Raw genomic sequence first — 24,134 nt, forward strand, 5'->3', positions numbered from 1 at the left:
CACAAATCTATCTAATCATAACAATTAACACTAGTAAGGCCAGGAAAGTGGTTTTGACCATTTTGAAATGTGATCTTTTTGACAAAATATAGCCTCCCATATCTGCTGCTCCCTGACTTTTACTAATTTTTAACTTTATCTATAATTTAAATTTAATTGCAGATTTAAATTTTGTTAAATGTAGCCTTTACCCGATTTCTGCAGCAAGCCCAGTGATGTGGCAACAAGCATCAAGTGCTTAGGCCACTTTACAGAGAAACTCAGAGAAGCTCTTTCATTTTCCTCAAAATATCCTATCCAAAGTTTCATTTACCGACTGTTGACGCTTCTAATTTTGCAGGCCAGTAAAAGTTTCATTTCTTTGCACAATTTTACTTCCTTCAGAAACTCACAGAAGTCATTAATATTGCTTTATTTGTTTTACTGTAAACATGGTACAGACCACAATGTTATGATTAAGACTAAAATGACTGTGCCGGCATTGAAGACTCTGTTTTGTGCCCTGCGTGGCATACAAGGCACAGGAAGGAACACAGCATCACATGATGCAATGACAGCTAAGTAACCTGCAGGTGGGTAGTAGTTTCCATTCTGTCTCATTCTCACCACCATGGAGGACACTGGAAGTGATTCTGAGAGCATCTATATGAACATCGAAGATATTGAGAAGAGGGCCAGTCCGACTAAAGTCAGTGACAGTGTCTATCTCAACACTTTGGCACAGAAACCAGGTAATCATCAACTTATAGAAACTATGATTAAGAGCAGCTGGGCTTCAGCCTGCAGTACAGCAGATGGTGTCAGAGGTTTAACTAGTGAAATAGTTTTTAAAAAAGTGTGTGTGTATGTATGTATGTGTGTGTATATATTATTAGTTATCATTTATTTTTTGTTATTATTTACATTACCTTTCTATAAACTATGCACTGTTTTCTTGTCTTTACTGTACTTTTTCATTCCTTGATGAGCACAAACAAAGTGTTCTTGTTTATTTTTGCATACAACATAATATAATTGGGTTGGATGGGGCACCCAGATGTTCAAAAATGACTCTAATTGTAACATTTTATTCAATTCATCTCACAAATGACAGTAATTCCAGATGAAGCAAACAAGGGTATGCTTTCAAACAATGGAAGAAAGGCACCGTCTTATTGAATGAAGTCAGCACTGACATTACATGTACAATGGAAAGCAAATAACTGAAAAGAAATTGGTTTAAATTCATGAGATCAGAGGGCTTAAACGGAATATCTAATAACTTCTCCTAACTCTTATTTTTCCAGTATAGGGAAGTCCGAAAGAAAAAGAGGTAGTAGCTACAGTTATGCATCTACTTTTAAGACGTTGATACCAGTTCTCCATTACAGCTTGAACGTTAGATACAGAAAAAAGCAGTGCTAAGTTGCTATTTTAACTCTTCTAGGTTCTGAAGCTGTTTCTGAGGGGAGGCAGGTACGCTCTGGTAGGCCAGCTGCAGTGTGTCTGGGGCTGCTTTGTGTTCTCCTGCTGGCTGTTATCACAGGCCTGAGTGTAACACATAATGCAGAGAGAGAGCAGTTATGGAACAGGTACAACAACGTGACTGTGGAGAGAGACCAGCTATTGGACGCTAACAGTAACCTGACATTAGAGAGGAAGAAGCTGCAGAGCAGCTGTGAAGTCCTGACCAGGGAAAGAGATGCACTTCGGAGAAATCTTTCAGATTATGGTGAGAATAAGCAGCTGCAACACCTTCATCACACACTGACTGAGTGAAATTTGATTTGTTGAGAAAAGCTTTTTGAGCACCATACACAGGCTGCGACAGAAAGGGATCCTTATTTGCTCGATGGTCATGTTCTATAGGTTCTATGCTTCCAGTATCCTACATTCTCACGGGCCATTGATTTGCTCAGTGAAAGGTCTAAGAAACAGCTTGATGTTCAATGTCCAGGGTCCCATATGTCCTCACTGAAATTTCCTCCACTGAAATTGTATACATAGACATGCTGCCTTCAAATGGGTCACCTTATTAAAATATAGTCCAGTTGTACATGTCAGTGAAGAAGAATGAGAAGGAAGAAGTTCTATGTAGCAACAAAAACGGTTGTTATGGTTACCGTGTCAGGCTTTCAACAATTGAAACATGCTTTTTTCATTAAATCACCTCCTCCACCTATGGACTAAAACTCTTTGTGTTTTGGTAGTGACTTTCGTTTTAATATTTAAAAATTACACTCATAAGAAATCTAAATCTTTCATTTCACTTTAGAAGATCTACAATGCAAAAAAGGTATTATATTCACAAGGGTAAATTTAGGGGTTAGGGTTTGAAACAGCCACCTTCCAACAGAAAAAATTGTGATTTTGTATGTATTTGTCTTATTATTATTTCAATTAATGCCTTGGGTTTTAATAGATCATAACACACTATATTGTAAATATTAAAGGTCTGAATACTATTGGTAGTGAATACTATGGGATTGCATAGTATTCCATACCAATACCAAGCCTCTTGTTGCTTAATAATGGACAGAGGAAGGTTAACTAATGTTAATAGTGGCCAATGAGCCATTAAAAATAAACTTTTCAAATTGTTCTGCAAAAACAGCAGATCTGTATGGGTCAAAAACATGCTGACTGCCTTCTGCTCATCATACATTCTCAGAAAACCCGCAGCCGTGATTATGGTGGTTCTTCTGAAGTGGCCAGTCAGATTTCAGTGGGGGCCACTCTAGCCACCCCTTTAGAACAGCGTATAGTGCTACCCTCAGTGCTACCGTATAGTGGCACACCTTTCTTACCTTTAGTTAGGTAGTTGCCCCCCCCCGTCCTCATCTATTGGACCTTTCATTATGTTTTTCAAACTTCTAAAGTTAGGACATCAATTCCTGCCATGTAAATCATCACATGCATGTGTTCCCATTATTCAGTAAACCAAACAGTTCACCCATATATATAATCACAATACTAGTGAGGGACTGGAATCCTTTTCTGTCATAAATTGTTAATTGCACTAGTAAAATTCTTTTTTCTTCTTCTATTAGAGAGATTATTTTTACAAGAGTGGAAACAATTTGGAAGCAGCTATTACTACTTCTTTAATAAGGAGAAGAGCTGGAGTGCAGCCAGGCAGGACTGCAGAGAGAGAGGAGCAGATCTGGTGATCATAAACAGCAGAGAGGAACAGGTGAGGAGAGAGAGAGAGAAAGAGAGAGAGAGAGAGAGAGAGAGAACTGAGAACTGATGAACTGAACTCTGATAGAAATCTCTTTATTCTAATTCACTCTGTTCTCCTCTAGGAGTTCATTAAAAAGGAAAACAAATATGTGTGGATTGGTCTGAGTGATGCGAAATCAGAAGGTCAATGGAAGTGGGTTGACGAGTCACCACTGAGCACTGCGTGAGTAAAAAAAACTTGGATTATTGTCCCCTCATAGTCAGTTTTTCATAACGTCTTCTTTTAAACATAAACAAAGGCCTTAAACCAATATTACAGGCTTTGCTATTTTAATTAGTTTAATAATGACTTCATGTTCAGACTAGATAAATATGACCAAAAAAGACCCAATGGAAAACTGTGAGCTAGGCCTTCAAAGGGTCATAAATGTAAAAAAATATGTCAAAAACAAGGGAAAAAACACTTCTACGGACATTTCCGCTAGCACACCTATGGGACTCTTGTAGTGTGTTTGCACTATGCTAACTGTGAATCAAAAGAATTTTTTGGCCATTCTAGACTAAAAACAGACATTTGACACTTGTAACACATTAACATGGATTTCATGAGTAAAGAGAGTTACGACCCCCATCTGTTGTACACATTGGATTTATACTAGTCTAGGGATAAAAGAAGAAGCAACATAAAACAAATAGACCAACACACCAATTTAATGCACAAGTGAATAGATTGTATTATGTAAAAAGACAGTCACAAGGGTGTTGACTTCAGGATGGGCTGATGCCAAAACAACAAACAAAACCTTCTAAAGCCACCCCATGAGTCTACCTTACCTAGTTCAAAACAAATTATGAAAAGAAAAATACAACAGGAGCTAGCCTATATCCTTTAACTGGTAAACAGGAGAAAAAAATATGTATATTAAAACAAATGGCACCCACCCCTACATAGCTGTGACCTCCAGGGTATAGTGACAAAAAACAGGCAATATGGTCTTAAATAGGTAAAGCTAAACAACACTGAGTCTCGATCACTAGTACACCATAAGAAATCTAGTTCACAAGTCTAACTGGTCTATAATGCCAAATCAACCAGGTGACAAAAGAGAGAGCAGCACTAAAACACACAGCGTCCTTCTACACCGCCATGGACCACATGGTGAAAACACCACAGGCCACCTGCTTTTCCATGGCTGTCGCTTTTTCAAGGGTGAATCTTCATTCAGCCACCAATCACAGCACACTCGGTAGTCAGCTGACATCCCACCAGTTCAGCTGAGCCAAAACTGCTCCACCTAGGAAAAAGAAAAAAGACAACACAAAAGGCATAAACCTAGCATAAACCTGTCACTGCTTTTTTCCATCTCAAACATCTAACTGAAACTCAGTGATCACGCTACTAGTTGTACTTAGTCACTGTCACATTTAGAACTTCCAGAAGCCCCACAGTGATGTTTTTCTGCCAAACTGGTTCCATTTACTGACATTCAAAATGTGATGAGTTGATTCCACTCTCAGTTCCTAAGTAGTTCTTCTGACACATCAGGCCTTCAGTAATAAAATGTACAAATATTATGGCACATTTTTATATATAAAATTTTAAATATAAAAATGCCATATTTAATTTCCCTGTAGATGATGTGTTAACTAATTTTCACTTATTTCAACAAAACATATTATTGGATCAGGGGGTTCAAACTTTTGCACACTACTGTACATTGTGGACTAACAGACTAGGAACAGTCAATACAACAAGCATGCAAATATCATAAGCCTGACACAGAAATATATTTGTAATGGTCTGTCTGCTGCCTGCTGTGTGTCAATCCCAGATTCTGGAGGAGCGGTGAACCCAATAACGCTAATGGAGATGAAAACTGCGCTGTTTTCTCTACCACTGCTGATACACTGAAGGCATGGAATGACATTCCCTGCTCTTATGAAGCAGGCTGGATCTGTGAATCCACACAGCCATATGTCAGAAGACTTCAGTAGATACATCCCTGTATAGAGGGTTTTTCTTATGTTTGGCCTATTTGTATAAGAAAAGTGAAGATATCAAAGTTTGAAATAACAGACAAGGAGTTATGCAGTAATCATTTAAAAATATATATTTTAGGCCTTCCTTCAGGTAGCCTTATGAGAACTGGAGGTGTGCCACATATGCAGAGATGGTGTTGGCTGCTAACTCATGTAAGAGGGCTTTACATGACAAAAACAATCATTTAAATGTTTAATTTTACATGCAAATTCTTACATAGGCTTGACCTGTGCTGTATATGTTTATATAACACTGTTTTAAGCATGTATATGATGTATGTATATGTATGTATATTTTAAGTCTGTATATGAAAATGTCTTCATGATTATCATAATCATGATTATGATACTTTATTGATCTTCAAAGGGAAATTTGGGTGCTACAGTAACTGTGATATTTGGGATGATACTAAATATAATAACTATATTTCATCCAATGACATTTATTTGTGTTTAACATTTTTATTTGCTGAAGTGTCACATTTGTTTAATACACTTGAAACATTATGTAACATGGCATTATGTCAAAGTCTTTACTGCCAAACGTTGGAAGATTCAACAATTTATGTTAATGTTTGTACAAATAAATGATTATGATGTAAACAAAGTCATTCAGAGTGGCTTGATGTGAAATTCTGTTCTAAAGAAAATAACCAGGTCAGAATTATTCAGTCATAGTGATAAGAACCAGACGTCTGAAGAGTTTAATGACCTTGAAAGCTCCCTCACAGAAAGTTAATATGTGAACTGATCGCAATATTCTGTCTGATGCTTGTGACACTGTTTTACAATTGTATAATAAAAAGCTTTTAACTTAAAATGTATTTTTTAAATGTAAACTTGCACGTGTGGCTGTGTGATGTTGTTACACTAGATTATGCACTTCAGGGATTTTATTTTGAAATCAGCAAGGGCTTTTAATTGTTGGAGCATTTCATTGAGGAGAGAAAGGGGGACTATGAAATGTAAAATTCTATCTGTAAAACTCTTAGTTCTAATTATTTTATAGCTTCTTTTGGCTACTGCAAATCATTTAGCTTGAGAAATATATAAAAGAGAACTTAGATTTACTAGAGCAAGATTAATATGGGCGGAGTTTTAGCAGCCTTTGCTTGAGTGGAGTACGAAAGAAAGCTGTAGCCCCGCCTCTCGTGCTCGTTTGGAAAGCGCCACTGTGAGAGAGGCTGTGTGCTGGAGCAGCTGCGTTATTTTAAGTTAAAACACACTTTGTATTTTTCCAGTTTTCGATATAAAGCGAGTTCCTTCAGTCACAAAAACATTATAGCACACACTGGTTATGCTGTTGTGCAGTTACCACCCTGTTTTATGAGGTTTTAGTACGTTTTTATTCGCTGTTGGCCATGAGTTCTGTTAAGGTGCAATGCTAATTACGAAGTAGGGATGCTAATTGTTCACAGTATATTTCTTCTTTTCTTTTGCTTAATATCAGCACATTAAACCGGCAGTGCGTGCATTTGTTTGTAAAGAAGAGCTGTAACTTTTATTCGCAATTTTAGGGTTTATATAGATTCATGTAGTGTAGCAGCTTTGTTGTAATCTGAATGCACGGTGTTCAACTGGCGCAGCTGAGGGCACGAGAGAAAAACTAATGAAGCCTGTTTATTCAGCTTTTTGTAAACTGTGCAGGTGGAGAAAATAAATGCTCCCTCATGTTAAGCTGGTGTTCTGATGTCATCACTTCAACAATCATTAAAACCCTACACAACGCAGAAGTAATCCCGTTACACATGCAGGATTAGAAATGTACATGTAGGGCATTGTAAGGCAAATTTGCAGCTGAAAAAATGTATTTTACCATTGAGAGTCTGTTTGTATCATAAATGAAATGGCTATATTTACAGTGTGGACAGTGTAGAATTTTCAGCTTCATGAAATGGGATTCCATGGCGGAGCAGCTACACACAAGCCTAAGATCACTATGCGCAATGCCAAACGTCAGCTGGAGTAGTGTAAAGCATGGCACTGGACTCTGGAGAGGTGGACACGTTCTCTGGAGTGATGAATCACACGTCATCATCTGACAGTCTGATGGAAAAATATGGGTTTGACGGATGCCAAGAGAACGCTGCCTACCAGAATGCACAGTGCCAACAGTAAAGTTTGGTGGAGGTGGGATAGTGGTCTGTTTTTTGAGTTTGGGCTCCACCTCTTAGTTTCAATAAGTGATAATGTTAATGCTAAAGCATGCAAAGACATTTTACAAATCTTGATTTGTTGAATTTATCATAAAAATATACCCAAAATGTGGCCTGTGCACATTTTAGACTTTTTTGTTCTTTTTTCTGTATTTCGGTACTTCCAGTGCATTATTAATGTAGTGCAACAGTGACCACTAATGGAAATAATAAAACAGTCTCTTTTGCTTAAGACTAGTTCTTGTAGTGGGCGGCACGGTGGCGCGGTGGCTAACGCTGTCGCCTCACATCAGGGAGGGCCTGGGTTTGATTCCCTGGCCGGGTGACCAGGGTCCTCTCTGTGTGGAGTTTGCATGTTCTCCCCATGTCTGTGTGGGTTTCCTCCCACAGTCCAAAGACATGCAGTCAGGTCAGTTGGACATGCTAAATTGCCCGAGTGTGTGAGTCTCTGTCTGTCTGCCCTGCAATGGACTGGTTACCTGTCCAGGGTGTATCCTGCCTTCCGTCTGATGACCGCTGGAATAGGCTCCCGCAACCCCCCGGAACCCTGAGGGAGAAGCAGCTTAGAAAATGGCTGGATAGTTCTTGTAGTGCACTAAACCAGGGCTTCCTAAAGTCACTCCTAGGGACCAGGGGTGTAGCCTCAGACAGGCCTGCTTAATCAAACTGGGAAAGAATATTTATCCAGTTGCAATTTTATAAGATAATTTAATGTAATTTTCTTTCTGTGAGTGTATTATTATTGTATTATGGTCAATTGAATTATTACATGTTCCACTAAGCTCCACCTTATCTTCACCGGTGTAATGCACCTGTGGTGAGTGGATGCACTGTAGCCTTTAAAGTAAAGGGTGCTGCAGTATTTGCTGTGTTTATGTGAATCCAGTGTTCTGGTTGCTTGCCAGAATGTGGTGATGTAACAATAAGGGGTTGAAACGTTTAAATAGGTAAAGTGATAACTGCACAGCTGTCAAGTTTAGGATACAGCCTCATACAATGTCATGGCGTGTCCAGGCAAAAATTTCTCTTTGCTTTTGCCTCCCCAGGGGAAAAAATCTTTCTTAAGATTGTCTCAGAGAAATAAAGCAGATTTCAATATTATATTAATGAAGGATCACTGATTTCTGAATTGTTTTTCCCAAACCCCTTTAGGAGAAAAGAGGAGATTAGAAGTTCTGGTGATGAAAATTGTTGGGTTCTTGAAACAGATGTTCAGCTTAAACTGAAAAATTATGCAGAAACTATGTGAGAGGATCTCAGGGGGCTTTGGTTTCCCCTTTGCTGCCTGGTCAATAAAGGAATACTTGCCCACATGCGCAGTGACTCTGGTGCGTTGGCGAAGATTCCATTGAAAGCGAAGCCATGAAAGTGCTGCAATGAACAGCAAAGCCTTGCTCAGCTGTGGGTGCTGGCGGCCAAGCAACAGGTGTGCTCTGCTGCAGAAAGAGGGACACACCACGCCCTTCAATGACCCGAGCCTAAGCTGGTTGTGGTGTTAGCGGGGAAGCATGGCAGCACACCCCAGCAGTACCCTTGCCAGCATTGGCAGCATGGTGGGCAGCAAAGAAAGCCGAATGTGGTGAAGAGGAGCAGTATTGCTCCTGCTGTCGCCTCAAGTCGTGTCAAGGCCAGGTCTCTGCGAGGCCTAGTCTCCCATGCTAAAAAAGGTACTGTTCTTCTAGTTTAAAGCTGTCATATATTGTTTGTGGTTAATTGTGCTCTGTGTGGGTTGTGTAGTGTGTTAGTGTTCACCATGAATTGAGGCTGTATGGCTGTTGGTGAGCCGTCCCGCTTTGCCCTCTGATTCAGCCCTGTTGGGTGGTGGTTTCCTCTTGCTGCCTGTTCAATGAAAGAGCACTTGCCTGCATGCACAGTGTCTTCTGTGTCTCACTGCACTGCACAGAGGGACACCCTCTTGTCCAGTTTAAAAAAAAACAGATCAAAGAAGGAGACATACTGCATTACCACTGACTCTGCAGATTTCTGTTTTATTATTTGCCTCATGTCTAACACACACACACACATACACACACACATTATAACTTAAATCTGCAACATTTTTGTCTTGAATGGTAATAGAGTTTAAACCATCATAGCACTTCATCTCATGCTACATAGTTTACCTGATCAGGGAGTAAATGTTGGGACGGAACAGCCTTTGACTCAGATTTCAAACTCAGAGAAAACTGTTTACGTTAGTGAAAACCATCCATGGCTGTTTTAAAAGGTTTCTACACTGTGTCAATAACTATATTGTGTGTTGAACCCACCCCACATCCAGCCTACAGCACATTCAGCCAATGGAAAATCATGGTGGTACAGGCTCCACCCCTTCAGTCTCAATGGTAACAGAGGTTCATCAATGCACAGCATGTTAGTAAGATACAGTTAAAACAGCAGAAACTCTAACAGATATTAAAAATGTCTCTTCACTTTCTAATGTCTTTAAACCTTAATGGATACATTTACACTCACCAGCCACTTTATTAAGTACACCTATTCAATAGCTTATTAACACAAATAGTTCATCAGCCAATCACATGGCCACAACTCAATGCATTTAGGCATGTAGAGGTGGTCAAGACAACTTGCTGAAGTGCAGACTGAGCATCAGAACGGGGAAGAAAGGGGATTTAAAAGACTTTGAACGTGGCGTGGTTGTTGGTGCCAGACGGGCTGGTCTGAGTATTTCAGAAACTGCTGATCTACTGGGATTTTCACACACAAGCATCTCTAGGGTTTACAGAGAATGGTCTGAAAAAGAGGAAATATCCAGTGAGCGGTCAGTTGTGTGGATGAAAACGCCTTGTTGATGTGAGAGGTCAGAGGAGAACGGGCAGACTGGTTCCAGAAGATAGAAAGGCAACAGTAACTCAAATAACCAACCAAAATCTCTGAGGAATGTTTCCAACACCTTGTTGAAAATGTGCCACGAAGACAGTTCTGAAGGCGAAAGGGGTCCAACCTTGTACTAGCAAGGTGTACCTAATGAAGTGGCCGGTGAGTGTACATACCCTGTCTACTTCATGTAAACAATATCATTTGATTTTTTTTAAAGCAATATCACAGCTAATAATAAACAAAAACCATCTGTAACACCTGTTGTTTCTCATTTTGAATTATGATTTGTGTCAACATGCTCAAGCCCTGTAATCTCTACATTTCAGTTCAACAGCTTCTAAAGTATCTAATTATGCCTGTATCCCAAGATTAGCAGTGAAAAACTAATAACGTTTAGTTGAAATGTTCAGGTGGAAGTTGGTCAGATTGAATTCACATATCCAGTTTTCTTTCCCTGAGCAGGGAAGATCGTTCCATGTTTGCTGACTGTCTTTGAGTGCAGTGGTGAAAACAGCACAGTCCTCACCACCAACACCAGCATTGTTGGGTTCATTGTTCTTCCAGAATCTGCCAATCAGACACAGCATTAATCTGTAATCCTCATGTTACAAACAAGAACTCAAAATAAACCAGTTCACAGCAGCTACTGAGGGTCTTTATACAAACAGTGCCAGTTCTGCACAAGAACACCTTCATAAACTCTGAGAAAATGGTGGTTTATTTAAATATAAATGGAATACAGTCAGATAATGAACAGAAAAGGGAAAAATGATGTTACATTGATTTTAACTACAGTTTTGTATTGTGACGTACTTGTCAGTCAGCGGTTGGCCGTCCACCCACTTCCATGTGTCTTCTGTCTCTGTATCAGTCAGACCAATCCAGAAATTCCTCTTTTCCTTTGGGTCAATGAGGAACATCTGAGAAACAACAAATAACAAAATTAATAAATAATAATCAATAATAATCAATACATACAATTACAACCACCCTCCAACCCACCTGTTCCTCTCTGCTGTTTATGATCACCAGATCTGCTCCTCCCTTTCTGCAGTCCTGTCTGCTCTCAGTCCAGTTGTTCCTCTCAGTCGAGAAAAAGTAAAAACTGCTTCCGAAAGTCTTCAGTTCATTAAACCAGCATCTCTCTACAACAGAGCAATGAGAACAAACATGAATGAGAAGCATGAAGGAATATTTGTGTCTATTAACTGTGAAGATGCTGTTTCACTCACCAATCAGCTTCACTAAATGATCATATTTGGTTTGCAAGATGTGATTTTCCTCAGTGAGGTTTCTGTAAGTGTTGTTTATCTGCTCTTTCTCCTCAGTCAGATTGTGGTAGCTGCTCTTTAGCTGGTTTCTTTCTTCAGTCAGGTTTCTGATACTGGATAAGAGGGTCTCTCTCTCTGCAGTGAGGTTTGCAGTGATGGTTTGGTCCCTAATATCTACATTCAGACAGAATTACAGTTTTTGTATTATAGCGTATGTATTCTGTATATCTGTATTTGGAAGATGAAGTATTTGTTTTGAGACTGAAACACTCACAATACATGTACAGCACTATGTTGGTGGTCAGCAGGAAAACACACAGCAGACCCACACACACCACAGCCAGTCTGGAACATCTGCTTCCTCTTCTAACACCTAATAAAGAGTGAAGTGACTTAGAAGAGGTTTTCATTATGAATATGTTCAGAGTTTGTGCACTGAGAGTTACTCTACCTGTCTGCTGAGTTGTTGTCTCCCTCTGTGTGTTGGTCTCCTGAGGTCTAACAGCGTCTGCACTCATATAGATCTCCACCAACTTCTCTACTCTCTCTCCTCCAGCTGCTTCACGCAGCTCAACACAGCTCACATCATCATAGATTTCCTCTGCCATTCTCTCTCTCTGTCTCTCTCTCTGTCTCTCTCTCTCTGTGTTTCTATAGTCCTCTCCTCAACCTTTAGCACAGACACGACAGTTCACAAGTGAAGAAGTGGCTAGATAGGAAATGACATCAGATGAGCTCTTGACTACCGAGGTGTGAAAACGGACCTAAAAAATATATGTGCTGTCTTTGTTGCAGACATCAGCTCAGAGATACATGGAAAAGCTGTTGTATGTGTGAGACAGAGAGACAGTGAGAGACAGAGGCCTATAGATATGCAGTGCTGTTTAAAAGTCAGGGACTATATGTCTGTTGTTTCATTTCCAGTCAAAACAGTCATTCAGCACAAGTCATTTGCTTTTCAGTTGTGAGAAAAAAGCAGAAACATTAAACAGGAAATTATTCAGAAGCCTCGACAACTAAATATGTATTGTCAGTGTTTAGTGTGTGCACTCTGTGCATGTTCACCAGCCATTATTCTGTTCATGAGGCTTGCTTTCAGTTTCTCAAAGAAATCTGCAGTGATATATTTAAGCACCTCCAAAGTTCAGTTGCATTTTCTGCTTCTCACCATCCAAGTGGCCCAAAACACAGTCGGTGATGCTGAGGACTGGACGCTGGAGTGGTCAGTCCTTTGTTCTGAGAGCACCAGCAGCTTTAGATTAGGAAGCGGTTTTCTTTTTTCTCAGTATCTGCTTCTTGACAGCTACACAGCCTTTCAGACCCATAGCGCGGAGTCGTCTTCTCACAGTGGAAAGATGGACAGATACACCTGAGGATGGTTTCAGATCTGAAGCAGCTTGATTGTCTCCTCTCTCTGAAAGATGAGAGCTTTCAGTGCTGTTTATCTGATGAGGACATATTTGCTGGTCTACCAGCTCTTGTATGCTTGTTTCTCGTTTTCTCTGTATCATTTAGCAGTGCAAAAGTTTGGAAACTCCTACTTTTTTCACTTTTACTTTCACCTTAGTTTAAATGGATTATGGCATTGAAGCAAAAACACGAATGAATGAATATGTTGTGTTTAATTTGACTGTAAATTAAATACATGAAGGATGGTCCATGACTTTTACCTTCACACGGTATGAGGCATTTCTAAACATCTGAGGGTTCTTAGTGAAATCCTACTTGGAAGCCCTGTTGTATTATTCTGTATGCAAAAATAAAAAATGCTTAAATCTGACCAATATAAAGGATAATGCTACCTTACTAGTGATCATGTATAACTATGTTTGGTCTTGTTGTGTGCATATATATGTGTCCATATACAGGCCCAGATCATCCAGTGGTTTTTATGGGCATGGGCCAGTAGGTGGCTGGTGCAGGCAATTATGAAAAAAATCTAAATATTTGTTACTGTTTTACGGCCAATCATAATCCAGAATGTTTAAATGAAGACTTGATATCTGTTTCTCCAAATACTCCAAAGAACACCTTCAGATCCTATTAGAAAAACATCATCTGCGTCTGAAATCAATCACAGGTCAAACTATTAGGAACCTCTACACTGTGATATCAACCCATCAAAAAAACAAAAAACAAAAAAAAAAAACCCGAACCAATAAAAAATCCCAAAAGGAACCAACAGTACATTTAACAGCAATAATATTTCATGTTTTTTTTGTTTTGTTTTTTTTAAGCAGGGTAAAATTACTCAAACACATAAGGAAATAATATTTATTATGCTTTTTTATAACATAATGAAATTTTCTGGCTGAGCTTTCATTGCATTATGGTCAGTCAAATCTTGCATTTTCCAAAAAGCTTTGCCTACTACTTAGTCCTCTAATGACTGCTTAGCGGCCACTGCTATCCACCTGTTCCTCAAGCCTTCAGTATGTCATTAATATACCAGTTGTTAAATCTGAAGCTCCGGTTTTCTTTGGAGTTCTACCTTACAATATTCTTTTGTCACAAGAGCTGACGTACGCTTTGTGCAAAGCAAACATCTAATATTATTTCATCAGTAGTAAAACATAAATAGAGTGCTAACATTTTTCATGCTTGCTGCGTCAGTATGCTTTGGTAAACGTGCCTGTGGTGAGCAGACGAATGCTTTATAGCCTTTAAAATAAAGGGTGTTGCAGTGCTGTTTGTGTTTATGTGAACCAACTTTCTGATTGATTGCTATTGTTTTGAATCATCACAGGGGTGAAAGTTTTGGGATACATAGGGCTATGAGTGCAAAAGTGACAGAAATAGGCTACAGCCTGATATTATGCTAATATGCCAATATGTGATTTTGGGTAATGGAATGTACCAAGTGTACCTACTCACTTTTCACATGCCAAGCTGGTATTTCATTTCTGCCTGTGACACTGGTTTACAACAAACAGTAAAGAAACTCGGCTGGGGTAGGATTTGAATATCATATCATATCATGACCTCTAGCTATCAGACTTGGTAAGCTAACGATTTCTTACAGCGCTTTTATGTTCAAGATTTGAGCAAAAGTGAGTTTTTTTGACCTGGATCCTGAAGAGTCAAGCAGAAAAAACTGCTAATTACAGCTGATATAACATGCTAAGTGTCTTCTGCATGCAGTTTTGTAAAACAAATGCACATATTTGGAAATATAATTATATGGTTGAGATTCCGGCTAAAAACAGCCATTAGGACCACGAAAACTTGAAGAGGATCTATATGAACATACAGAAAATTTAGGCCTGCTGATTGTTTCTCATACCACTATTTTAAGTTTCTACAGCTGCAAAACTATGAGCTATTTCTGATTTTTTACCATTATTTCTGTTAGAATCGGATTGGGATTATTTTGGCTTGTTTTTATTTATATCACATGTTAATGAAAATGTTTACCAGGTTTGGAACATTTATATTGTCAGGCTACAGCTTTAGAAACAGAATGAGCTTTTGTGGTCTATAATAAAATGAATCATTTCCACTAAGATGACCACATGACTGTGCAACGACAGGCTTCACAGAAGGTCTGAAACCGGCTGCAGATAACAGGTTTACCAGAAGGGGGCAGCATTGCTGTAAAACGCTGCTGACTGTGATCATTCTATCTGTAAACAGTCGTGACGCACAGCTTGTTACACTTTTAAAATGCATTAAAAGAACTTTGTCAGACTAAAATAAAGGTGTGTTTAAAGACTGGATGGATGGATGGACGGGCGTCTAAGCAGCACGTGAAGTGAGTGAAGGACTAGTGTGATACTAGGAATATTAGAGTCGAACGACTCTTTTGGAATCGACTCTCCAACAATGATGGCCACTGCGACTCTCTTCAGTGAGTCAGATAAATTGGTTCGGCTCACATAGAAGACTCGGCTCTTTCGGCTCATTTGCAGCAAATCTCTAGTCTATATTTTAATGAATGAATGAAACGTGCATATGCTTGTTCTTAAACTCGGCTACACAAATAAATAATCTAAATGGGTGAATTTTGAGAGGTTTTGAGGTTAAATGTAAGCAAATCCATAAAGCACTCATAAACAAAGGCAGGTGAAAAATCTGAAGATCTAATGAGGCTCGCTTGGTAACGCAGCTAAGAGCAAAACCAGAGCCAAATTACCACAACAACCAGCAGGTGTAGGCGATAAAGAGGGTACTGATCCGCAATGTACCATAACAGAGATCCAGAAGGAGGTCCTAAAACAATGATTAGGAATTTTCAGCTACAGCCTCATAAATTCTAAACATCTTAACCTGAATTTAATAAAAAAGATGAACAAAAAAGCTCTTCCGTGCGAGGCTTCTCCCATCGTTCACCTAAGAGAGCCGATTCAAAGAGTCGACTCGTTCGCGAACGACCCACCACAAGTTGGATCTCAGGAGGCGCCGGCGTGAGCGGTGCTAAGATTCACTGCTACGATAAAAGTTTGAAAAGAAATGAGAAACGTGAGATAAATGCTGTCCTAGTGTGTGTGACCTTTTATAGTTCAGCAGGATTTCAGACATCAAGTTAATGACGTAGACGAGCGCTATTTGAATTTTAGTCTATTTCAAACTGTGCTAACCTCAGCTAACGTTAGCTCGTTAGCTAACAGCTAGCTATATAAGCGATGAAGCAGCAGCGGCTAACGGCCGACAGGCTAATCCGCTCTCCTGGTTGTTGACCAAACAACGTCAACGTTGTTATTTATTTGACCCATAACGTCGCTACACACTAATGTTAGTGAACCGTTGTAACATGAGCTCACTAGTTGTCGTCCATGGCTCCAGTTATGTTGGCTGCCTGTTTTTGTTAAAGCTGAATTTGACTTTTTATTTGAGTTTTATCTGTTCCACCTTAAATGGTGCAGCGGAACGTAGCTAACCTAGGCGTCTGAAGGGAACTGCTGCACCATTTAAGGTGGAACGTAAATTTCGACAATGCAGCCCCTCAGCTTCATTTTATTTTTACATTTTATTAAGGTACTCGAGGTGCAAGGAGTGCCAGGACGAAAGAACAGCAGCAGGAAAAGGTAAATATAGGAAAAGTACCTCTTATTGGCATATAGTTCTGAAGAGGTTCCAGGGAGCAGTTCATACAGATTAATGTATGTGTGGCCAGGTTGTACATGCACTTCATTTTTGCCTAAGGATTCTTTTATTTCAAAGTAAGGAAGTAAATAATTGTGGGCAGTCATGGGCTGGAGGTTAGGGAACCAGCCTCGTGACCAGAAGGTCGCCGGTTCGATCCCCAGAGCTGACAGTCCATGACTGAGGTGTCCTTGAGCAAGACACCTAACCCCCAACTGCTACCCAGGCGCTGCCGGATTGGGCTGCCCAATGCAAGAGTTATGGTGTTTCACTTCATGGATGGGTTAAATGTGGAGGTGAAATTTCCTTGTTGTGGGACTAATAAGTATCACTTAATCTTAATCTAAATGTTACATCAACAGAGGGTAGAAGATGTTGGAGAGCAGCTAAACACAAAAGCATCTGGGAGAGGACAAGAACTGACCATTCAAGCAGCAGCTGAGGTGAGAGCTGGCACAAAGCAGCATAAGGAGCTGAAATAATGTAGTGTAGTATATGTTTGGATGTATGGGGTATCAGCAGATACAGATGTGTTTATTTTTAATCACCTGGTAAGAATACATGCAGTTTGTGCCTTTTTAGATAAAGATATTGACAGTTTTTTTTTTTTTTTAGTTTGAACTGGCAGATCATTTTTTATAGACTTAGTAGAGTTCAGTCACGCCCCTGTTTACCACAAGGATGAACCCAAAGCTGAAAAATTACTTCTGGATTTGGAGAGGGGTAGGAAATAACACATTTATATCACATCTATGACCAAAGTATGTCTGTGAAAGAGCTGAAAGGTGGATGGAAATGGTTGTTAAACAGTGATACGAGACCTGAGGAGAATGAGGCTGGTCTTGAGCTGGGTCTGACTGGCTCAGTCCTGGTCGTTGGCAGTCTAGTTGTGCCCCTGTCTTGTAGTAGTGTGTCGGATTTTTGACATATACAGGGTAAACATATATCAGCCATAACGTTAAAACCACTTCCTTGTTTCTACACTTCCTCTTTGTCCATTTTATCAGCTCCACTTACTATATAGGTGCACTTTGTAGTTCTACAATTACAGACTGTAGTCCATCTGTTTCTCTGATACTTTGTTAGCCTCCTTTTACCCTGTTCCTCAGTGGTCAGGACCACCATAGAGTAGGTACTATTTGGGTGGTGGATCATTCTCAGCACTGCAGTGATCACTGACCTGGTGACGGCGTGTTAACTGTGTGTTGCGCTGCTTTGAGTAGATCAGGCACATCAGTGCTGCTGGAGTTTCTAAACACCTCAGTGTCACTGCTGGACTGAGATTAGTCCACTAACCAAAAATATCCATCCAACAGTGTCCTGTGGGCAGCATCATGTGACCACTGATGAAGGACTAGAAGATGACCAACACAAACCGCAGCAGCAGATGAGCTTTCGTCTCTGACTTTGCATCTACAAGGTGGACTGACAAGGTAGGAGTGTCTAATAGAGTGGAAAGTGAGTGGACACTCACTGCTGTGTCTGATGATCCACCACACAGATCATACCTGCTGTGTGGTGGACTTGTGGGGGTCCTGACCATTGAAGAATGGGGTGAAAGGGGAGTAACAAAGTAGGCAGAGAAACAGATGGACTATAGTGTGTAACTGTAGAACTACAAAGCTCAAAGCTGTCCAAATCTTCATAGGTTTCCTGTGCCATTCTCTCACTTTCTGACTAAATACACATTAAGTGGTTTCTTCTGCAGCAGCAGTGATGCACTGAAACTACTGCGGTTTAGTAATGTCCTTTAAACGGGAAATAAGTACAGAGGAGCACCCTGGGCTGTGTACGTCACTTTAACCTGATATAGTAAAAAGCAACACTAGTTCTCTAAGCAAGATGCATAAAATAGTTATTAAATAATAATTTTCCTTTTTTAAGTAAGGAAAAACCTTTTTTGGCACCTACAAGGTACTTTTAAAGACGAGGTGAAGGATGTCATTCACACTAAAACCACATTCACAGAAATTGTTTCCTGTTCAGACATAAAGAGACTAAAAACGCAACACCAGCATCGCAACCTTATATACAGAGGTTACCTAGAGACGCCTTAACTCCTGTGAAGAAAGAGCTATGGTGGCACTAGATCATAGCAGACGGAGAATCTGAGCTGAACTGAGTTGAACGAAATAGGAAGTGATAAATTATTAGAATAGTGAGCCTCTGACTGGATGTGATGCAAGTACACACTTTTGTTTGCGGTGTAAACAGAAGACTAACATCCCCTTTAATCAAATAGCAGAGTGCATAGTTACAAGCAGATCTGTTGTCTGCTGAAATGCTGAGATACAGTCAGCATTACCTCAACAGCTTTTACTCCAAAGGCTACAAAAACCAATAAATAACTATCAAATTAATAAGTAGCTGTTTTCTATCTATAGAGGCACCCAGGGACAAGAACACAATTGTTTTATTTTATTTGTGTTGAACTATTAAATGTTGTGGCATCAGTGCCTTGCTTTAGTTTAGTTTTAAATTAATTCATATGCAGTTCTAAAAATAGTCTAACGCCAGGTTTAGGTTAATTGAGTTTATTATAAAAACCCTATGTGTGTGTCTGATTAAGGACTCTTATTCTGAGAGTGAGGGCGAATACTGACTAGGTATTCTTTAAGTTTCTTTAAGTTGAGTATTTTAGTAAAGCTACACTATGAACCATATCCTTGACTCAGCTGTGTTTGTGCATAAAAATTATGCAAGGCATGGGGACGAGATAATCAAGTTGTGGCCACAACTTAGTAAGATGTGGGGACGAGATTCTAATGAATGGGCACGACTTGGTAGAAGATATGAGACATTTAAACCTTGATCGCAACCTAATAGGGCCTGATTTCATGTCTTACACCATTAACTCATGGCCATGACTTAATTATTTCGTTCCCACACCTTACTGAGTCATGGCCATGCATTATGATCCTGTTCTTATGTGGTAGTAAGGCGTGGCCACACATTATTTTTATTTATATGGGATGTCACCAGTGGGTTTCTATAGGCTTTAATACCAGCACAGAGAGGCGCTCGTAAGGCTTCTGGGAGTTTGTGCTGGTAATCTAATGACGCCCCTCTGACGCTGCGTGTATGAAGTAATTTAAACTGTTCTGTTATCGCTGCTCTAACAATGTGTTTATTGTAGAAACTCATATTGCAATAAAGATAAAAATATAATTTATTGTACCCCCCTAATGCAGGCTAATGTAGGCACTTTGTTCCTATTAGTACTGATTTTGAAGATTTTGAAGAACACGACCCAAGTCCTGTAATCTCAGTGCTTTAATCTTCCACAGTACCTGTTTACAGATTCACTGAAATATCAGTCAGTATAATTTAACTATTTTGGTTGAATTTGACATTCGGTGACATTTTGCTGTATTGAATTCACAGACCCAGTTTTCTCTCACAGAGCAGGAAATATCGTTCCATGTTCGCCAGCCAAATTCAGCTGTCGTGGTGAAGACAGCACAGTCCTCACCGTCATTAGCATCATTGGGTTCGTGTTTCTTCCAGAATCTGATAAACAAACACAGCATTCATCTATAACCTGACTGCCGCACACAACATTCACGTATTGGCACCAAGTTTTACAAAGTGACACATTCAAGCAAATCTTTTCACAGTAGTTACTTTGACCTTTATTCAAACAGTGCAATAAGGTAGTAGAATGTTTAGTGAATATTTTTAGTAAAGTTGATTCAAGTAAGCTTTATTTAAAATGTAAAATTAGTCAAATTTATACTCTTATTGTAATAGCAGTGGCAATAGATGTTATATTGTTATAACAATATAATGTTATGTTGTTCAAATGGCTTCCAGCGGTAAACAAGGAGAGCAGCAAAATCTGGATCGCCATGGAACAAACTACCCAAAATCACACAGAACAAATTTAACATTTTGTCTTGAGATTGTAAATGTTCAAGAAACATTGTTAACATTATAAGCTATGAGATGGCTTACGCTACGTAAACTCTTTACAAGGTGCTAATTCTAAAAATAGTGATCAACACAAATACTGTTCAGGTTTACATTGTAGTGAGGTTAGTGGTCGCGTAGTAACGCTGGGTAAATAATTTGGTAAATAACACTGTTTATACCACAAGGTTAGACGCAGGCTGAGCTCAGTAACTACTCGACGTTCCCCGCTGTGTTAATGCACCTTGCCATTTACCTTCAGGTGACCCTCTGACACCGTCTTCAGGGTCATTCCATTACTCAAGCTAGCTCACGTGAAGTGTGTTAAATGACCCCCGGAGTGACGAGTGAACTCAAACACGAACTGACTTCAGCAACAGAGCTTTCCCAGATGTCATTGCGATCTGACGCATTTCCTTTTTCAAACCCAAAATGAATGGCTAATATAAAGCTAGTATAAAATGCTTTACATGGCAAAACCACATCTTTTGATTTGTTGGACTTTAGGTTACAAACGACTCCACCTGCTATACTTCACCAGTTTTCATCTACTAGTTTACTAGTTAGAGATACTTTATAAGCTGACTAAGCATTTATTCACAGATTTTATGAATGTTCAAACTTTTCAACAGAAAAGGTTTAGCATTTTGCTAAGTCTGCATAGCTAGCTGGTGAGCTCACTGGGGCTAACCTTGCCATGGGAAGTGGGTTTCCAGTCAAATAATCTGCTCCTTGCTGCCTCATCGTCCACCTGTGCTGAAAGTGGCCATTTGTTTATTTGTACAGTTGTATGCAAAAGTTTGGGCACCCTGTGACCTGTTTTGTTATGTTATTTGTGAAAATATGTGAACACGTCCTCTACAGAGAACATACCTCTGTACAGTTTAATGCACAGTTATTGTTTTTGCTGAATTTAGCACAAAATGTGCAAAAGTTATGGCACAAAGTATATTTTATGTTTGTTTTTTCTAATCTGTTAAACTCAGCAAACAAATTGTACAGTGATAGAAAGATACTAATAGAAGAAAGTGTTTATTCCTAGTCGATGATGTTACTTATTTTAACTTTAAAAATCAACAAATCGTGACATTTGATTTGAGGGTATTCAGATACGACTGACTGTAGGTGTGAAGCGCATCCAAATGGTTGGAGTATAAAATAGAGCCTCTGACACTTCGGTAAGGCAGTCAGTGACTGTTGTTCGTTGGCTTACTTGTCAGTCAGCGTTTGGCCGTCCACCCACTTCCACATGTTTTCTGTGTTTTCATCAGTTAGACCAATCCAGAAATTCCTGTCTTTCTTTTGGTCAGTGAGAAACATCTGAAAGAATGAACATATTTCATTCTTTAATCTAGAATCTAGTAAATCTCTCTCTCTCTCACTCTCTCTCACTCACTCTCTCACTCACTCTCTCACTTGTTCCACTCTGCTGTTTATGATCACCAGATCTGCTCCTCTCTCTCTGCAGTCCTCCCTGGCTGCACTCCAGCTCTTATGCTCAGTAGAGAAAAAGTAAAAGCTGTTTTTATGCTTCTTCCAGTCCTCAAAACAGCTTTTCTCTTTCACAGAGTGATGAACGCAAATACATTTTAAAAGTATCTGCTCATGTTCGGTTTGTGAGATAAATGTTTGAAACTTGTTTTGTATCTTCTCTTTCTCCTCAGTCAGGATCTGGTAGCTGCTCTTTAGCTGGTCTCTTTCTTCAGTCAGGTTTCTGATGCTGGATAAGAGAGTTTCTCTTCCTGCAGTGAAGTTTACTCTCAGGGAATAGATGCTTCCTTCCAATTTAGTATCTGCGTTGAGAAACAATTACAAGGCTTAAATAAAGCGAGTGTCTTCTGTATATCTGTATTTCACAGAGGAAATGTTTGAGTTCGAAACACTCACAGTGCATGTACAGCACTATGTTGGTGGTCAGCAGGAGAACACACAGCAACCACACACACTACAGCCAGTCTGGAACATCCAGTTCCTGTTCTCTCGTCTGATATAGAGTAGACCAACTCATAAAAAGTGGCTTTAAAAACTTTACATTTTCATTGCAAAATGCTCAGAGTTTATGCACCTACCTGTCTGCCGTGCCTTTGTCTTCCTCTCTGTGTTGGTCTCCTGAGCTCTAGCAGCGTCTGCGCTCACATAAATATCCACCATCATCTCCACTCTCTCTCCTCTGACCATCTCACTCAGCTCAAAGCTGCCCACATCATCATAGACTCCATCTTCCATTTTCTCTCTTTTTCTCTGACTGCACTGCTGAAATGTCTATAAGGATAATTGTTCATGTGCTGGTATGCATAGCCTTGATGTAAAAATGACTGAACAGGAAATAATATCAGATGAAGTGCTAACCCCATGTGTGAAAGCCCTGTGTGCTGAAGAGAGCGAAACAGAAGGTGAGTAACATGGGCCTGTATGTTTAAGACTGGGTGAGGTAAAATAAAGAAATAGAGACATGAATAATGACAATAATGCAAATCAGGCATAATTAAAACTAAATTGACAATTAAGTTAATGAAATTGAATTAAAATGACAGCTTGGGTTGGGACTCGTTTTTTTAATGAAAGACTTTATATTTTATTTTTGTGCACTGCTTCCTTACTTCTTCCCTCACTCCCTCCCTGTAATATAGCTATTCTCACAGTATGTCTATCAGCTTCTGTCTCTTGCATCTAAGATCAGCCTCACTCCCTAATGGTTTAATACTTGGAAAAGTATCAGGTAAGCTATTGCCAAACATAGAAGCAATGTTTTATAAGGCAGGTAAGATAACCATGTTAAGGAATTTAGACTGCTGTAAATACTTAATATGCCCTCAAAACAATTCCTAACATTTTGCCATTTGTGCCTCTTCAGATTGCTCTGTGAGTGGCATAACTGAGGGAAAACTATATTACACATGGTCAGCCTAATATAAAGCAGTTTCAACTATTGTACTGTCTACTGTCTGTTTGGCGTCATGGCAGAATGTTAAGTAAAAATAAAATACAAACACAGCTGACCCACTGATTAGTTGAGCTTTTTTAATATGGCCCTTTTAGTGGTGGAGTTTGACCCCACAGTTCTATAATATTGTATACAAAACACTTCACATCTTTTATTTATATCACTTTATCTGTGGCTTAATATGACATGATTTACACAAAGTTTTCCTTACAGTGAATTTTTTTTTGAACAAAACAAAAATCTTTTTCAGTATTTAGTGTTAATAATAGTGGCACATTTTCATTGTGCCACTTATATCAGTAAGTCTAATATTTTGTCATGTTCTGTAATCAAATATTTAGTGCTGTAGTGCTCGACTTGAGACCATAAATTAGAAGTCTCAGCCTCATCTCAGCGTTTGGTCTTGGTCTCAGGGTAACGTAGGCTCAGAAGTTGTTGTTGAGACCAGCTGAGTGCCGTGCCTTCCATCTGAGGTAACTGGAAACTGAATTGTTATTGAATATTAGCAAAATCAGGATAAACGGAATAAACGGGGTTCTCAAACTGTAACTCGTGGCACACACAAATGACCACAAAAGCTTCCGTCTGTTCGTTTGGCAGCTCCTGAATGCTGGATGTCAGGCTGAGGAGAGGAAAGCTGAGTAGTTCTGTCCCAATTCAACAGCTTTAGATACATATTCAGTGTGTTTAGTCTCGATTGTGTAAATTATTAGGTTTCAAAGCTTCATT

The 24,134-nt window shown here is 39.4% G+C and overlaps 2 protein-coding genes and 1 pseudogene across 2 annotated transcripts; 1 reads left to right on the top strand and 2 right to left on the bottom strand.

Moving 5' to 3' along the window:
* The first annotated feature begins 440 nt into the window (after positions 1-440).
* LOC108415989 (CD209 antigen-like protein E) lies at positions 441-6,022 on the top strand. The gene is made up of 5 exons (XM_017689047.2): positions 441-731; positions 1,427-1,711; positions 3,030-3,172; positions 3,285-3,385; positions 4,995-6,022. Exons 1-5 carry the CDS (start codon positions 611-613, stop codon positions 5,155-5,157), a joined length of 813 nt encoding a protein of 270 aa, XP_017544536.2. The 5' UTR covers positions 441-610; the 3' UTR covers positions 5,158-6,022.
* A 4,431-nt stretch (positions 6,023-10,453) lies between these two features.
* Positions 10,454-12,078, bottom strand: LOC108416343 (C-type lectin domain family 4 member E-like). Its single transcript, XM_037532804.1, has 6 exons — positions 11,922-12,078; positions 11,745-11,843; positions 11,432-11,644; positions 11,202-11,344; positions 11,013-11,119; positions 10,454-10,766 (listed from the first exon to the last, which is right to left on the bottom strand). Exons 1-6 carry the CDS (start codon positions 12,076-12,078, stop codon positions 10,583-10,585), a joined length of 903 nt encoding a protein of 300 aa, XP_037388701.1. The 3' UTR covers positions 10,454-10,582.
* A 7,791-nt stretch (positions 12,079-19,869) lies between these two features.
* On the bottom strand, positions 19,870-22,687 carry LOC119262024 (annotated as a pseudogene).
* Positions 22,688-24,134: the final 1,447 nt, after the last annotated feature.

The sequence above is a fragment of the Pygocentrus nattereri genome, chromosome 22 (genome assembly GCF_015220715.1).
Source record: "Pygocentrus nattereri isolate fPygNat1 chromosome 22, fPygNat1.pri, whole genome shotgun sequence".
NCBI classification, from domain to species: Eukaryota; Metazoa; Chordata; class Actinopteri; order Characiformes; family Serrasalmidae; genus Pygocentrus; species Pygocentrus nattereri.

What these genes read in the sequence shown, in the direction of transcription:
- LOC108416343 (XM_037532804.1), bottom strand. Translation starts at nt 12,078, where the DNA reads ATGGCAGAGGAAATCTATGATGATGTGAGCTGTGTTGAGCTGCGTGAA. An exon ending in CATAGTGCTGTACATGTATT is followed by an intron (nt 11,645 to 11,744) that starts GTGAGTGTTTCA and finishes GTCTGAATGTAG; the next exon opens with ATATTAGGGACCAAACCATC. An exon ending in TCATTTAGTGAAGCTGATTG is followed by an intron (nt 11,345 to 11,431) that starts GTGAGTGAAACA and finishes GCTCTGTTGTAG; the next exon opens with AGAGATGCTGGTTTAATGAA.
- LOC108415989 (XM_017689047.2), top strand. Translation starts at nt 611, where the DNA reads ATGGAGGACACTGGAAGTGATTCTGAGAGCATCTATATGAACATCGAA. An exon ending in GAGAAATCTTTCAGATTATG is followed by an intron (nt 1,712 to 3,029) that starts GTGAGAATAAGC and finishes TTCTTCTATTAG; the next exon opens with AGAGATTATTTTTACAAGAG. An exon ending in TAAACAGCAGAGAGGAACAG is followed by an intron (nt 3,173 to 3,284) that starts GTGAGGAGAGAG and finishes GTTCTCCTCTAG; the next exon opens with GAGTTCATTAAAAAGGAAAA.